Source organism: Bos mutus, chromosome 28, assembly GCF_027580195.1.
Source record: "Bos mutus isolate GX-2022 chromosome 28, NWIPB_WYAK_1.1, whole genome shotgun sequence".
Lineage (NCBI taxonomy): Eukaryota > Metazoa > Chordata > Mammalia > Artiodactyla > Bovidae > Bos > Bos mutus.
The window spans coordinates 20,805,895-20,821,125 of NC_091644.1; the positions used below are offsets into that span (position 1 = coordinate 20,805,895).

At 42.2% G+C, this 15,231-nt stretch overlaps 1 protein-coding gene and 1 non-coding gene across 3 annotated transcripts in view; both read left to right on the forward strand.

Moving 5' to 3' along the window:
* The first annotated feature begins 2,701 nt into the window (after window positions 1-2,701).
* On the forward strand, window positions 2,702-2,773 carry TRNAY-AUA (transfer RNA tyrosine (anticodon AUA)). The gene has a single exon. It is a non-coding gene; the product is annotated as a tRNA-Tyr (tRNA).
* A 4,029-nt stretch (window positions 2,774-6,802) lies between these two features.
* SLC25A16 (solute carrier family 25 member 16) overlaps window positions 6,803-15,231 on the forward strand; it is a 28,998-nt gene continuing 20,569 nt past the window's right edge. The window contains exons 1-2 of one of the 2 annotated variants that reach the window (XM_005907317.3): window positions 6,803-7,052; window positions 13,078-13,170. In XM_005907317.3, the coding sequence (XP_005907379.2) occupies window positions 6,929-7,052; window positions 13,078-13,170 (217 nt within the window). In that variant the 5' untranslated portion in view covers window positions 6,803-6,928. The remainder of the gene's footprint in view (window positions 7,053-13,077; window positions 13,171-15,231) is intronic. The other variant, XM_070364578.1, reaches the window with a different exon arrangement.

Here is a 15,231-nt window from a genome sequence, read left to right on the forward strand (position 1 = left end):
AAAACAGATAATTCCTACCTTCATGGAGCTCACATGCTAGTGGGGGGAGACTGATAATAAAAACTTTTTACAGGCTTCCCTGGTGGCTCAGTGGTAAAGAATTCACTTGCCTGTGTAGCAGACATGGGTTTAATCCCTGGTCCAGGAAGATCCTACAGGTTGCAGAGTAGCTAAGCCCATGCACCACAACTACTGTGCCTCGGCTCTTATTGTGGTTCAGTTGCCAAGTTGAGTCCGGCTCTCTGTGACCCCATGAACTACAGCATGCCAGGCTTCCCTGTATTTCACTATCTCCTTGACTTAGCTCAAACTCATGTCCATTGAGTCAGTGATACCAATCCAACTATCTTATCCTCTGTCACTCCCTTCTCCTCTTGTCCTCAATCTTTCCCAGCATCAGGGTCTTTTCCGGTGAATCAGCTCTTCGCATCAGGTGGCCAAAGTATTGGAGCTTCAGCTTCAGAATCAGCCCTTCCAATGGATATTCAGGGGTGATTTCCTTTAGGATTGACTGGTTTGATTTCCTTGCTGTCCAAGGGACTCTCAAGAGTCTTCTCCAGCACGACAGTTTGAAAGTATCAATTTTGGGAGGCTCAGCCATTTTTATGGGAGGCTCAGCCATTTTTATGGCCCAACTCTCACATCCATACATGACTACTGGAAAAACCAGTAGTGCTCTGTAAGAAAGTGAAAATGTTAGTCGCTCAGTCATGTCCGACTCTTTGCATCCCCATGGACTGTAGCCTGCCAGGCTCCTCTATCCAAGGGATTCTCCCGGCAAGAATACTGGAATGGGTTGCCATTCCCTTCTCCAGGGGATCTTCCTGACCTAGGAATTGAACTGGGGTCTCCTGCATTGCAGGTGATTCTTTACCAGCTGAGTTGAGGGGAATCCAATATATATATTTAATAAGCACTGATAAGTATCATGACAAAAAACTAAAGGAGAGAAAAAAGAAGACAAAAGAGACAATGAGCTTCAGTTCCCTTCTTTTCTTCTGTTCCCTCCTCCCTCCCTTTTTTCTCTCCCCTCCTCCCCTCTTTGCACAGGGCCCCTGGCCATGAGATCAGACTCCCAGGGTTCAGTGCCATCTGCAGGCCACTGACCAGGCTGAAGGACACCAAACTGGGAGGATCAGTTCTGAGGCAGGAGGGCCACATTAGTGACTTAATTTAGCCAGAAGGCTGTGGGCTTCAGTGCTTGAAAATATCTAGTCACCTTGGTCCTGGGGCAGCCCTGCTGGATCACTGCCCCTCAGGGCCCAGTGTCCTCACCTGTAAAACAGGCACAAGAGTCATTGGTTGTCTCCCTGTCTCCTCCCTGCCCCTCCTGTCTCCCTCTCAGGTCCCAGGAGACTTGGCTTTTGGCTCCCGGCCTCAGGGAGAGCACCTAAGACTGAGTTCCTGGTGTTGCCTTGCTGAGGCCCACAGAGCATGTCTTACTCCTGGAGCAAGGGGTATGGGCGGGGAGAACTGCCTCAAATTATGAAGAGGCTCCAAGCTCAGAGGAGGAGGGTATATTTATCAAATAATCACAAAGCTGGGCTTCCAGACCGGGCACCCACCTTCCAGGAGTCACTGGGTCACCACTGTAGTGACCTCTGCACGCTCCCCTCCCCCACACCTCAGGGAAGCAGCACAGCTTTGAAGAAGGTTTCAAGGACCCTCAAGAGCCCCTCATCCTGCAGTTTTCCATCACCCCTGCTCCAGTGGTCTGCCTGTATGCAGCAAACTCTCTTTGATCACCCCAGAGCAAGACTCCAGCCTCCATGACCTTCTCTGAATTCCTAAGGGCAGAACAGTTGGGAATCAAAGGAGAAGCAGCCAGGAAACCACCTGAGGCAAGATTAAAGGGACCATTGAGGTTCATCAAGATTAAGGAGATCCAACCACCACTGCACACACCCTAATTTTGTCAGCAACCTCACCCCTTTGAAACTTTACAGAAGAAGGAATGAAGACTGTTACTGCCTTGATCCTTATCACATACCCTTGCCTGACTATATAATCTCTACCTAGGCTTCCATGGTGGCTCAAAAAGTAAAGGATCCTCCTGCAATGTAGGAGACCCGGGTTCGATCCCTGCATTGGGAAGGTCCTCTGGAGAAGGGCATAGCAACCCACTCCAGTATTCTTGCCTGGAGAATCCCCATGAACACAGGAGCCTGGTGGGCTACAGCATAGGGTCACTAAGAGTTGGACATGACAGAGCAACTGACATATATCCTCACCAGGCATGGAGGCACAGTTCTTGAGGCACTAGCCTACTATGTTCCCCCTTTACTTGGAAAAGTAATAAAGCCACTCTTTCCTTTTCGTCTTAAAAAAGGAAAAGAAAGAGAATGAGTTTTGGTAGGGGTGAGGGTGAAGTGGGTAGTAATTTTAAATATTACAGTCAGGAAAAGCCTCCTTGAGAAGCTAGCTGTTCAGTCTTCCAGTCGTGTCCAACTCTTTGCAACCCAATGGACTGCAGCATGCCAGGCCTCTCTGTCCCTATCTCCCAAAGTTTGGGAGTCCCAGAGTTTGCCCAAGTTCATGTCCATTGCACCAGTGATGCCATCCAGCCATCTCATGCTCTGATGCCCTCTTTTCCTTCTGCCCTCAATTTTTCCCAGCATTAGGGACTTTTCCAATGAGTTGGCTGTTTGCATCAGGCGACCAAAATACTGGAGCTTTAGCTTCAGCATCAGTCCTTCCAACCTCCCTGGTGGCTCAGGTGGTAAAGCGTCTGCCTATAGTGCGGGAGACCCAGGTTCGATTCCTGGGTTGGGAAGATCCCCTGGAGAAAGCAATGGCCACCCACTCCAGTACTCTTGCCTAGAAAATCCCATGGAAGGAGGAGCCTGGTAGGCTACAGTCCATGGGGCCACAAAGAGTCGGACACAAAAAAAAAAAAAAAAAAAAAAAAAAAAAAAAAGTTAAAAAACAAAAAAAGAGTCGGACACAACTGAGCAACTTCACTTACTTACTTAGCTTCAGCATCAGTCCTTCCAATGAGTATTCAGGGTTGGTTTCCTTTTAAATTGACTGGTTTATCTGCTTGCTGTCCAAGGGATTCTTAGGAGGCTTCTCCAGCACCACAATTCAAAGGCATCAATTCTTTGGCGCTCTGCCTTCTTTACAGTCCAGCTCTCACAACTGTACGTGACTACTGGGAAGACCATTGCCTTGACTTTATGTACTTTTGTTGGGAGAGTGATGTCTCTGCTTTTCAACACACTGTATAGGTTTGTCATAGCTTTCCTGCCAAGAAGCAATCGTCTTCTGATTTCATGGCTGCAGTTACCATCTGCAGTGACTTTAGAGTCCAAGAAGAGAAAATCTGTCACTGCTTCCACCTTTCCCCTTCTATTTGCCATGAAGTAATGGGGCCAGGTGTCATAATCTTAGTTTTACTCAGAGTTTTAAGCTGGATTTTTCACTCTCCTCCTTCACCCTCATCAAGAGGTTCTTTAGTTCCTCTTCACTTTCTGCCTTTAGGGTGGTATCATCTGCATATCTGAGGTTGCTGATGTTTCTCATGCCTATCTTGATTCCCCCCTTGTAACTCATTCAGCCTGGCATTTCCTATGATGTGCTCAGCGTATAGGTTAAATAAACAGGGTGACAACAGACAGCCCTGTCATACTTCTTTCTCAATCCTCAACCAAGCAGTTCCATACAGGGTTCTAACTGTGGCTTCTTGACTGGCACACAATTTTCTCAGGAGACAGTTAAGATGGTCTGGTATTCCTATCTCTTTAAGAAGTTTCCACAGTTTATGACCCACACAGTCAAAGGCTTCAGCGTAGTGAATGAAACAGAGGTAGCCAAAGATGGAGAAGCTGTATACAGTCAGCAAAACCAAGACCTGGAGGTTGACAAGCTTACATATGTATAAAATCTGAAGCAGGAGATTGGAGGAAGTTACATGGAATACCTAGGGGTAAAGAAGTACAGGTAGAAAGAACAGCTTGTGCAAAGCCCTGGGAGAGGCATGCCAGGTATTTATGAGGAACAAAGAAGCCAGTGTAACTGAAGGAAGCTCTAGGCATTGAGGTCAGAGACATAACAGTAAACCATTGTAGGAATTCCCCAAGTGATATGCGAAGCCATCAAAGGGTTTTGGGATAAGATGTGACAAGATATGCTTTAGGTTTTAAAAAACTGATTTGATTGCCATCTTGGGAATAGATAGTAGGAAGCAAGAGAAAGTAGGGAGAGTATTTAGGAAATTAGTCAAGATTTATGGACTGACGATGGAGTTGTGATTTAATGAAATGAGAAAAGGTTGCAGGTGTAGCATGTTTGCGAAGAAAGATGAGGAATTTAGTTTTGAATATGGCAAATAGATGTGCTTCCTTGGTGGTTCAGTTGGTAAAGAACCTGCCTGCAATGCAAGAGATCGCCTGCAATGCAGGAGACCTGGGTTGGATCCCTGGGTCAGGAAGATCCCCTGGAGAAGGAAAGGGCAACACACTTCAGTATTCTGGCCTGGGAAATCCCATGGATGAAGGAGCCTGGCAGGCTACAGTCCATGGGGTTGAAGAGTTGGACATGACTTAGTGTTAAACCACCACCAATGGCAAATAGATGCCAATTAGATGAATGAGTGGTGAAATGGGAAATATGAATCAATACAGTTGGAGAGTGAGTGGGAAGGGCTGGAGATTGGGAGTCATCAACCTATAAAAAGGGAAAGTTAGTCACACAGTTATGTCTGACTCTTTGCGATTCCATGGACTGCAGCCTGTCCCACTCCTCTGTCCATGGATTTCTCCAGGCAAGAGTACTGGAGTAGGTTGCCATTTTCTTCTCCAGGGATCTAACCAACCTGGGGATTGAACCCAGGTCTCCCACATTGCAGGTGGATTCTTTACCAGCTGAACCACAAGGGAAGCCCCATCAACCTGTAAATGCTATTTAAAATTCTTATGGTGGTGGGTTAGTAACTAAGTAGTGTCCGACTCTTGCGATCCCATGGACTGTAGCCCACCAGGCTCCTCTGTCCATGGGATTTCCAGGCAAGAATAATTTAAAACTCTAAGGTTGGGTAAGATCTCTGAGAGTTGTGTGTAGTAACATCTGTAGGTTGAGTAGTTTAATAGTAGCCAGCTGAGTAGAGAAGAAATAATTGGCTATTTAAAGTCACTAGACTTGTCAGTTATCATGTGTATAAACTTTCCATCTTGGACCTGGACTCAGTTTTGGAGTTGAGGGCCATTATGTGATAATTTAAATCTATAAGGTATGTTTCATTTGAAATGGAAATAGATGAGAAGAGATACCAGTACAGCTTACAGGACAGAAAAAAAATACATGTTAGGACTAGGAACCAGACAATTTTGCTAGTTATTTAATAAGAAAGCATAGATCTTTCTCTTTTTGGATATATAAAAAAATCTTATGGAAGTTTTTCTTGTACTTTTTAATTGTAATAAAACATACTTCACAAAAAAATTACCATTTTAACCATTTTTAAGAGTACAATTCAGTAGCATTAATTACAATCACAATGTTCTGCAACCATCCACACTTTCAGGGCCTTTAAATTCTTCACATTAGACAGGCAAATTATAAATAATGATAGTATTTTCTGGTGGAAATTGAGTATTAGGAAGATGGGAAAAACAAGTTTGAAATCTGAATTCTTCATTAGTGATAAATGTTGGCTAGAAAGACTGCAGAGGCTTATCCATAGAAAGAGAAATGGGGGACCAGTGTCAAAAATAGGAAAGGTTGGAGTAAATACTAACAAAAATCTTAATAGATACTCTCTGAGAGGATAAAAGTTCAGAACAACTTTGGTCACAGTGAATAGGAATAAATTTTGGTCAACTTGAAGTTGATGAGGGATGCTCAGAAAGAGAATAGTGCCGGGTAAGGGGTGGTTTAAAAAGACAGTCTATAATGCAGTGGGACCAGGAAGAAGAAACTTGGAAGTTCCTGGGAGTTTAGGAGTTGGTGGGGAACAGGGCGGAAATCCAGAGCTAAGCAGAAGGCACAGATTCAGAAAGTCCTGGCAAAGCAGAAGTATTTGCGTAATTCCTAGGGCCCCAAAGAGAGATCTTGCTTTAGCAATTATTTCTTTGGCAGAGTTGATGGGAATGGAATTGAAGCTTAGTAGGGGGTTGCTGCTGCTGCTGCTGCTAAGTCACTTCAGTCGTGTCCGACTGTGTGCGACCCTATAGACAGCAGCCCACCAGGCTCCCCCAACCCTGGGATTCTCCAGGCAAGAACACTGGAGTGGGTTGCCTTTCCTTCTCCAATGCATGAAAGTGAAAAATGAAAGTGAAGTCGCTCAGTCATGTCTGACCCTCAGCGACCCCATGGACTGCAGCCTTCCAGGCTCCTCCGCCCATGGGATTTTCCAGGAAAGAGTATTGGAGTGGGGTGCCATTGCCTTCTCCTAGTAGGGGGTTAGAGAGGCAGAAACTGAGGCTCATTAAGAAGTTCAGAAAAGGCAGAACTGATTTGGTGAGAAAGAGTGTGCAATGTGAGTACAATTCCATAAGTTCCTGGAAGGCGTGAAGAACCGAAATTTGGTTCTGAAAAAGGTTCATTATAGGGAATTCAGAAGGCAGCCCGATGGACGGTTACAGCACGGGAGAGAGCTTTCTGAGGCGGCGGGTTTGGAAAGGATCTTCTCCCCTGGCCATACTTCCCTTCTTCTCTGTAACAGAAGAGGCCTGAAAAGCGAATCCAGAAGTAGGGACGCGGGGTGAAGCTGGGTGAAGGGGAGGCGCCCTGCCGGGGCGACTCCCCCAGCGGGCCTTGACCCAGGCCCCGCCCCTGGTATACGCAATCAGCCCGCGTCGCGCGGTGCTGCCCTTGGTATTCCGCCCCGCCCGCGCGGCGGTCGGTGCCCTGTCACTGCCTGCTCCGTCCATGGCTAGGGCCCTTGGGTTGTAAATTGACGACCAAAGCTCCCGACGCGGCCCTGGTCCTGATGGCGGCGGCGGCGGCGGCCCTGGCAGCCACCGAGCCACCTCCAGCGATGCCGCAGGCGGCAGGAGCCGGAGGGCCCGCCGCCCGCCGAGACTTCTACTGGCTGCGCTCCTTCCTGGCTGGAGGTGGGTGTCCCCCTGGGGGACCTGGCAGCGCGCGGAGTGGCCAGGGCGGGATCCCGGGCAGATCGGGTGTAAACGGCCGAGATGACATTCTTCAACTCTGGCTGCTCCAATGCCCAGCCAGGTGTTTGCCCAACCTGCTGTAATCTCTTTCTAATAATTACTGGACTAGTGACAGCAGGATTCTGGGGAGAAACGGCCTCGAGGATAGGCTGGGGATGTGGAAGGGCATAACCAGGCACCCATTCTTCAAGTTTGGATAGCAGGGAAAAGAGGGGAGCCCCGTAAAGGAGCCCAGGGTTTCAGTGAAACATGCTGGGCACTCCTCTCTTTTATAGAGACTGCGCACTATCGAGTGTAGAATTGGATTTTGCTGTTTACTTAAAAGCAAGCAAGCAAACAAACAAACAAACAAATACTGGAAGACAGCTGTTTAAGAATGACTGGGAAATTGTGCAAAACTGTCTACAACCAAAACTGGTTCCGGTGGTTCTAGCAAACTGTGCAATAGCTACTTGACATGTAGCTGGTGCAACCCTACTGTTGGTGTGACTGTGGGGCCGGAAGTTTCATGTTATCTCTCAGAAATTTCTTCTGCTTTCCCATAAAGAGATGTTTCAGTCTCTACCCTCTCTTAATTGACTGGGTTGTCATCACTTAATCATTTAAGGCTGGGACTTTTTAAAATTTCCACATCATAAGCACTTGTAGAAAGATATGTGTACGTTGCAGTAGTATTAATAATTATTTTGTTCTGCTGATAAAAACGGAGAAGGCAATGGCACCCCACTCCAGTACTCTTGCCTGGAAAATCCCATGGACGGAGGAGCCTGGTAGGCTGCAGTCCGTGGGGTCGGGAAGAGTCGGACAGGACTGTGACTTCACTTTCACTTTTCACTTTCATGCATTGGAGAAGGAAATGGCAACCCATTCCAGTGTTCTTGCCTGGAGAATCCCAGGGACAGGGGAGCCTGGTGGGCTGCCGTCTATGGGGTCGTACAGAATCAGACACGGGACTGAAGCAACTTAGCAGCAGCAGCAGCAGCTGATAAAAAGGTCATTATTTATACAAGGAAATATTTGAGTGCCTGCTCTGTTTCTGTTACAAGCTTAGTGTACATCAGGGAACAAAACAAGGATCTTAGAGTTTATATTGGTTGAGGACTTGTGGTGAGAAAGACAATGAACAACATGGAAAAATAAGTTGTACGGTGTATTAGAGATGACGAGTGAAATGGGAAGAAGTGAAAAGGACAATGGGCCAAAGAAATGGAGAAGCTAACTGGTACAGTATTAAATAGGATAATTTGTGGTACGTCTCACTGGAAGAATGACACAAGCAAACTTGAAAAGGGGATGGAGTTTAGCAAGTTGATTTCTAAGGTGGAGCATTCCAGGTGGAGAGAAAAGCTAAAGCAAAATCTTCAAAGTCAAGGAGGGCCTTATCACTCAAGGAACATCAGTGAGACCTGTGCAACTGGAGCCAAGTGGTATTGATGGGGGAAGGAGGTTAGAAAGTTAAAGGGGACAGGAAGTGAAGGGTCTTGCAAACCATTGTAAAGATTATGAATTTTATTGGAGTGAAGTAAGGAGCCATTACAGGTCTGTAGTAGAGAAGTGACCTGATATGACATGTTTCCAAAGGATCACTTTGGCTGCTCTGTGGAGAATAACTGTAGGGATGTAAATATGGGAGATGGGGGGCCAGTTTGGTGGTTTTTGCAATAATTCAGATGTTAGATGATGGGTACTTGAATCAGGTTAGTAGCAGGGGAGGTGGTGAAAAATTATGATAATCTGAATATGAAAAGAATACATGGTTTTCTGACAGGTTAGAGATAGGGTAAGGAAGAGAAGTCAAGGGGGACTTATTTTGGTCTGAACACCTGAAAGGATGAAGTTGAAACAGGAAGCCTGTAGTTGGAACAGCTTTCATGATAGTGGTAGGGAAAGATCAGGAATTCAGTTTTGGGCATGTTATATTTTGTGATGTTGACACTGGAGTCTTGGTACCATGTAGGCCAGGTTAACAACTAGGACTCTCATATGCTACTGATGGTAGTGCAAATTGGTACAGTCACTTTGGAGAACTGGTTGTGTGGTTATCTATGAGCATTTGTATACCTGCAGTTGATCCAGCTATGATCCAACAGTTCCACTCTGAGGTATATACCCAACATATGTATTTATGTTCTTATCTTTGATATTCATACTATCCCTAAAGCAGAAGCAACCTACATGTCCATCAGTGTTAGAATATATAACTGAAATATGGTATTATCATAGAGTGAAATACTAGTAACACTGAAAATGAGTAAATTCCTGCCTCACCAACAATGTGTATGAATCTCACAAGTGTAATAATGAACAGGAGGAAGCCAGATACACTCACTACATACTGTGTGATTGTATTTGTATAAAGCTCAGAAATAGCCAAAGCTAAATTCATATTGTTGGAACTCAGAGGACATTTGGTTGTCTCTGAGAAGCAACAAATAGTGATTTGAGTATAAGAGAGGGACTTTTGGGAGACTGGTAATGTTCCATTTTTTTGATTTGGGTGACGTTTCTCTGGATCACGAAACTAAGATCCCATGTACTGAGAAGAGTTCGCATGCTGCAATGAAGATCCCCTGTGTGGGACAGCCAAATAAACAAATCAATATTAAAAAAGGAGTACTTACCTCAGAATGTAATTGTAATGATTAAATAAAAAAGTACCTGTAAAAGCCTAGGCACAGTGCCTGTGGTTGAATCTCTTAACCTAGTAACTCTTACAAAGGAAAGCATACTTGTTTTTTTGCTGATGATTAGCAGTGGTCTTTGGCAAATATCTCAAGTTGCTTAAAATGAAGATAAAGGCTACTTGACCTAACTCAGTGGACTTTTGTAATGATTAATCGAGCTATAAAGTAATATGATGAACAAGATATTATAAAAGAAACTACTTATTCGGCAGATTCTAAATAATTTTTATATGGTTAATTCATAATGACTGGGAAAATAACAAACTATTCTGAAACCAAATATACCCCAATGCAAATTATTTTTAGTTTATCCTCAATTTTGAGTGACCATGACTGTTACTTCCATTAGTTCAGATAAGAGAAGCTTGATATAGAAGCTTACATGTGGATTTAATATTTGAGTACAAATAGGCAACTTATTTCTGGATATCTCAGAATATGGATTTTAGTACCAGTTACATGCTGAGCTATTAAGTAAATGTGTGTGGATTTTAAATGATTTTGTCTTACATTTTAAACAATTTTGTAAAGTAAGATTCATTCATTCATTGAGTAAATAGGTATTGAGTACCTGCTGAATGCCAGCCCCTGAACTAGTCTCTGGGGATGTAGTAGTGAAGCAACTCAGGAAATTCCAGTACTCTTTTATCTTTCTTAATAAATATGTGATGATGAAGATAATCATAGAAAAAGACACCAAGGACTTTTTTTGTCCATCTTTTTATAATAGTAAAAACTCATTTGGTTGAGTGCTTGCTACATATAAGGTACTTCACCAAAGTGTCTTTAGTCTGTTCAGGCTTCTATAACAAATATACAATAATCTGGGAAACTCATAAGAATAAACTTCTTTCTCCAAGTTCTTGAAACCAGGAAGTGCAAGGTCATGGTACCAGCAGCTATCTGGGGAGACCCCGCTTCATCATAGCTGTCAACTTCTCACTGTGTTTTTACACAGTGCAATAAGCCAACGATATCTCTGAGGCCTCTTTTTGCGGGGGATGGTGCTTGTGGGATCCTAGTTCCCTGACCTGGGATGGAACTTCTGCTTCTCTCAGCGGGAGTACAGAGCCTTAAGCACTGGACCACCAGGGAAGTCTCTCTGGGGCCTCTGTTATAAGAGGATTGGTTCATGCATGAGTGCCCTAATTACCTCCTCTAATACCACCTCCCACCTCTAAATACCATCACTAGGAATTAGTTTTCAACATACAAATTTTCAATTCAGTTTAGTCGCTCATTCATGTCCGACTCTTTGTGACCCCATGGACTGCAGCACACCAGGCTTCCCTGTCCATCATCAACTCCCAGAACCTACTCAAACTCACGTTCATTGTGTCGGTGATGCCATCCAACCCATCCAACCATCTCATCCTCTGTCGTCCCCTTCTCCTCCCACCCTCAATCTTTCCCAGCATCAGGATCTTTTCAAATGAGTCAGCTCTTCGCATCAGGTGGCCAAAGTATTGGAGTTTCAGCTTCAGCATCAGTCCTTCCAATGAACATTCAGGACTGGCTTCCTTTAGGATTGACTGGTTGGATTTCCTTGCAGTCCGAGGGACTCTCAAGAGTCTTCTCCAACACTACAGTTCGAAAGCATCAATTCTTTGGTGCTCAGCTTGCTTTATAGTCCAGCTCTCACATCCATACATGACAACTGGAAAAACCATAGCCTTGACTAGACGGACTTTGTTGCCAAAGTAATGTCTCTGCTTTTTAATATGCTGTCTAGGTTGGTCATAGCTTTTCTTCCAAGGGGCAAGCGTCTTAATTTCATGGCTGCAGTCACCATCTGCAGTGGTTTTGGAGCTCCCCAAAACAAAGACTCTCACTGTTTCCATTGTTTCCCCATCTATTTGCCATGAAGTGATGGGGCTGGATGCCATGATCTTATTTTTCTGAATGTTGAGTTTTAAGTCAAATTTTTCACTCTCCTCTTTCACTTTTATCAAAGGCTCTTTAGTTCTTCTTTACTTTCTGCCATAAGGGTAGTGTCATCTGCATGTCTGAGGTTATTGGTATTTCTCCTGGCAGTCTTGATTCCAGCTTGTTCTTCATCCAGCCTGGCATTTTGCATGATGCACTCTGCATATAAGTGAAGTAAGCAGGGTGACAATATACAGCCTGGGTGTACTCCTTTCCCAATTTGGAATTTTGGGGAACACAAACTGTATACAGCAAAAAGTCTTTATATATTATCACCTTAGAAGCATGCCAAGCTAGTAGGACTGAACTGGATTCTGATTTATGTTAAAGCCCATGTATGTACTTTACTCTCATCAACATGTCTGCACAGTGGCATGTGGTGGGGACAAAATACATAATTGCTGGATGACTGAATGTAGTAGTGAAGGGACCCACAAAGTTCCAGTACTCTTGCATCTTTCTTAACAAATATGCAATGATGAAGAGCTGAACATAATCATAGAAAAGACACCAAGGACTTTTTTGTCTACCTTTTTATAATAGTAGTAACTCATTTGGTTGAGTGGTTATTACATGTAAGGTACTTCACAAAAATGTCTCAGTCTGTTCAGCCTTCTGTAACAAAAGTACTATAATCTGGGTAACTTGTAAGAATAAACTTCTTGTGCTGTAAATGAATAACGGGATTTTATGGGTTAAATTTGGTTATTTCTATGAGAAGTCATCCAGAAGAAGATGTTTCAAACAGAGTCTTGTAGCTGTGTAAATACCTCCAAGTGTCTGTCCCATCACCACATTTAGCAAGATTCCAGTGTTCATCAGCAATTAAGGGGCAGATTTACACTCTTTGAACTTATTTTCAAGCCTGACATGCTCAATTATTAAGTTATAGAGAATGGGAGCCAATCGTCTTCATATCTCTGCTTCTGGGCAGTTCTATTTGTGGGGATCAAATGAGAGATTAGAGTTTGCTAGCTGAATCAGTCAGTTCAGTTCACTTGCTTAGTCATGTCTGACTCTTTGCAACCCTGTGGACTGCAGCACGCGAGGCTTCCCTGTCCATCACCATCTCCCAGAGTTTACGCAAACTCATGTCCATTGAGTCGGTGATCCCATCCAACCATCTCATCCTCTGTCTTCCCCTTCTCCTCCAGCCTTCAATCTTTCCTAACATCAGACTCTTCAACGAGTCAGTTCTTCGCATCTGTTCAGTTGTGTCTGAATTTATTTATTTTTTATTTATTAGCCAAATTTGTTTATTTATTATTTGTTTATTAGCCAAATAAATTTAATCATGATTTCTGTTTGGAAAGAAATGGTATGCCATGTCTTCCTGATCTTTTCAAATTTTGTAGGTATTGCTGGATGCTGTGCCAAAACAACAGTTGCTCCCTTGGATCGAGTAAAGGTTTTGTTACAAGCTCACAACCACCATTACAGACATTTGGGTGAGTTGACAGATGCTGAAGATAAAAATGAAAATGTTATCCTTTTGCTGGCTTGGTTTCTAGTTGTGAATTATAGCGGAAAGAGGACACAAAAGGGAGTTCAAGTTTGGAGGCAAATTTGCAGGAGATGTAGCTGTTACCATTTTAATATTTTCATTTGTGATAGTGGTTATGTAGTTATCATTTTAGGGTACTAATGTACTCTGAACTAAAATCTTTGAATCATTTAAGTAATTACTACATATTTGTTTATGGAGATTAACAAATCACATCCTTAACAGACACACTTAACAGCTTAGCTTGATTAAAAAAAAATACAGTTAGTGATACAGATTAGGTTGTTCCTTTAAACGCTTAAGTGTGTGTTGTAGATACCTTAGGACAAACAGAATCCAGTGCAGTTAGTATATATTGATAAACTTGCATTGTTAAAGAAATATCAAGTCCTTAGTTGTTCCTTACAGACATAAAAATCAGCTATTTTAATTAACTTGGACACTCTAATAACATATCATTGGTGGAAATAAGAATTTTTTATAGCTCTTTTTGGAGGGCATTTTGATAATATGCATCAAAGTCTTGAGAAGACAGGTCCTCTTTGGCTTTGCAATTCTAGTTCTAGAAGTTGTTTTAAGAAAGTAATCAGAAATATGCTCAAAGAGGTATATACAAGAATCAAAGTATTATTTCTGTTGGTTTAAAAAATAAGAGCCAACCAAAATGTTTAATAATAGAGAATTGGTTAAGTTAAATAATAAGTATTATTTAAATAAATAAGTCCATATTATAGACTCTTTTGCAATTATAAAAATTATAAAAGAATATTAACTGACTAGGAAGGATGTTTATAACAGTTAAATGAAAAAATATTGCAAATGATCTAATGACATTGCATTTTGTCTAAGTAAATGTCTGTTTAGAGAAAATGCTAGAAGGAGAAATATGAACATTAAGTGCTTAATTTTCAATGGTGAGATTATAGGTAATTTTTTTCCTCTAAGCTTATTTGTAATACATATTGAACATATATTAACTTTTAGAGAGCAAAAGATTTAAAACAAAAAAATTAATGTGGACAGACACCGAGAAAAAGGTTAGGTCAAGGCAACTAACTCATAACACTCCGTTGCTTTTACAGTTTTATGCTTCAGTGATGTATACTCTGCATAATCTATCCATCATTTTATAAGAAGGATATTTAACAGAGTGAATAATTCAGTTATTTTAACAATTGGGTTTTTAAAATGTGATTTTATTTTTATTTATTGTGGCTCATTTTATTGTCAGTAAATAAATCTGCTCTTTAAATTGAAAGAAAAAAATTGCTAATATCTCCGTGTCCTACTGCTCACTCAGGTATAGAAAGAATCAGATATTTGAAATTGTTGAGAGACTATATATAAAACTGGAAAGGAAGGAAATGATTTTCTTTTGTTGTCTAAATTGAGGATGAAAGGAGTTATATTACTCAGTATCTGGTGGTGTTTAACAATGACCCAACATATGAATGTCTGAGCAGTATTGTTTCATTCCTTTAAACTTCTCCCCATGCTGATGTATGTTGTTTTGTTTCCTGATTTGTAATCATTAGGTTACATATTCACATTAGATTTCACGCTCTACAGGGCTGCATGCCATGGGTTGCAGTGTACCCTACAAGGCATTCAGAATTTGAAATAGAATTCCTGGAATGCAGCAATGAACATATTGGTGTACTTTCATGTATCTTTGAAATATACAACCCCCCCAAAAAAAAGTGTTAGTGGCTTTTTAATTTATTTGAAAAATGTTGTTGGGCATTTTATTCTAGATGCCTCCCTTTTTACATGCATAAGGTAGTTTTTAAGCTTTGCTTAAATTTAAAAGCAAACATGATTTTTCACAAAGATGAAAAAGATATGCTATTGAATAAGACTTCCACTTTAGCTTCTTTTAAAAAGTGTATAGCATTACTTCCAAGGCATCAAAAACTTTATTTTGAATCAAAATTATTCTGACCAAATGAAAAACAAGGGTTATAACTAGAATTTCTTTTTCCCCAATTTGCAATGAGTGTAAGGA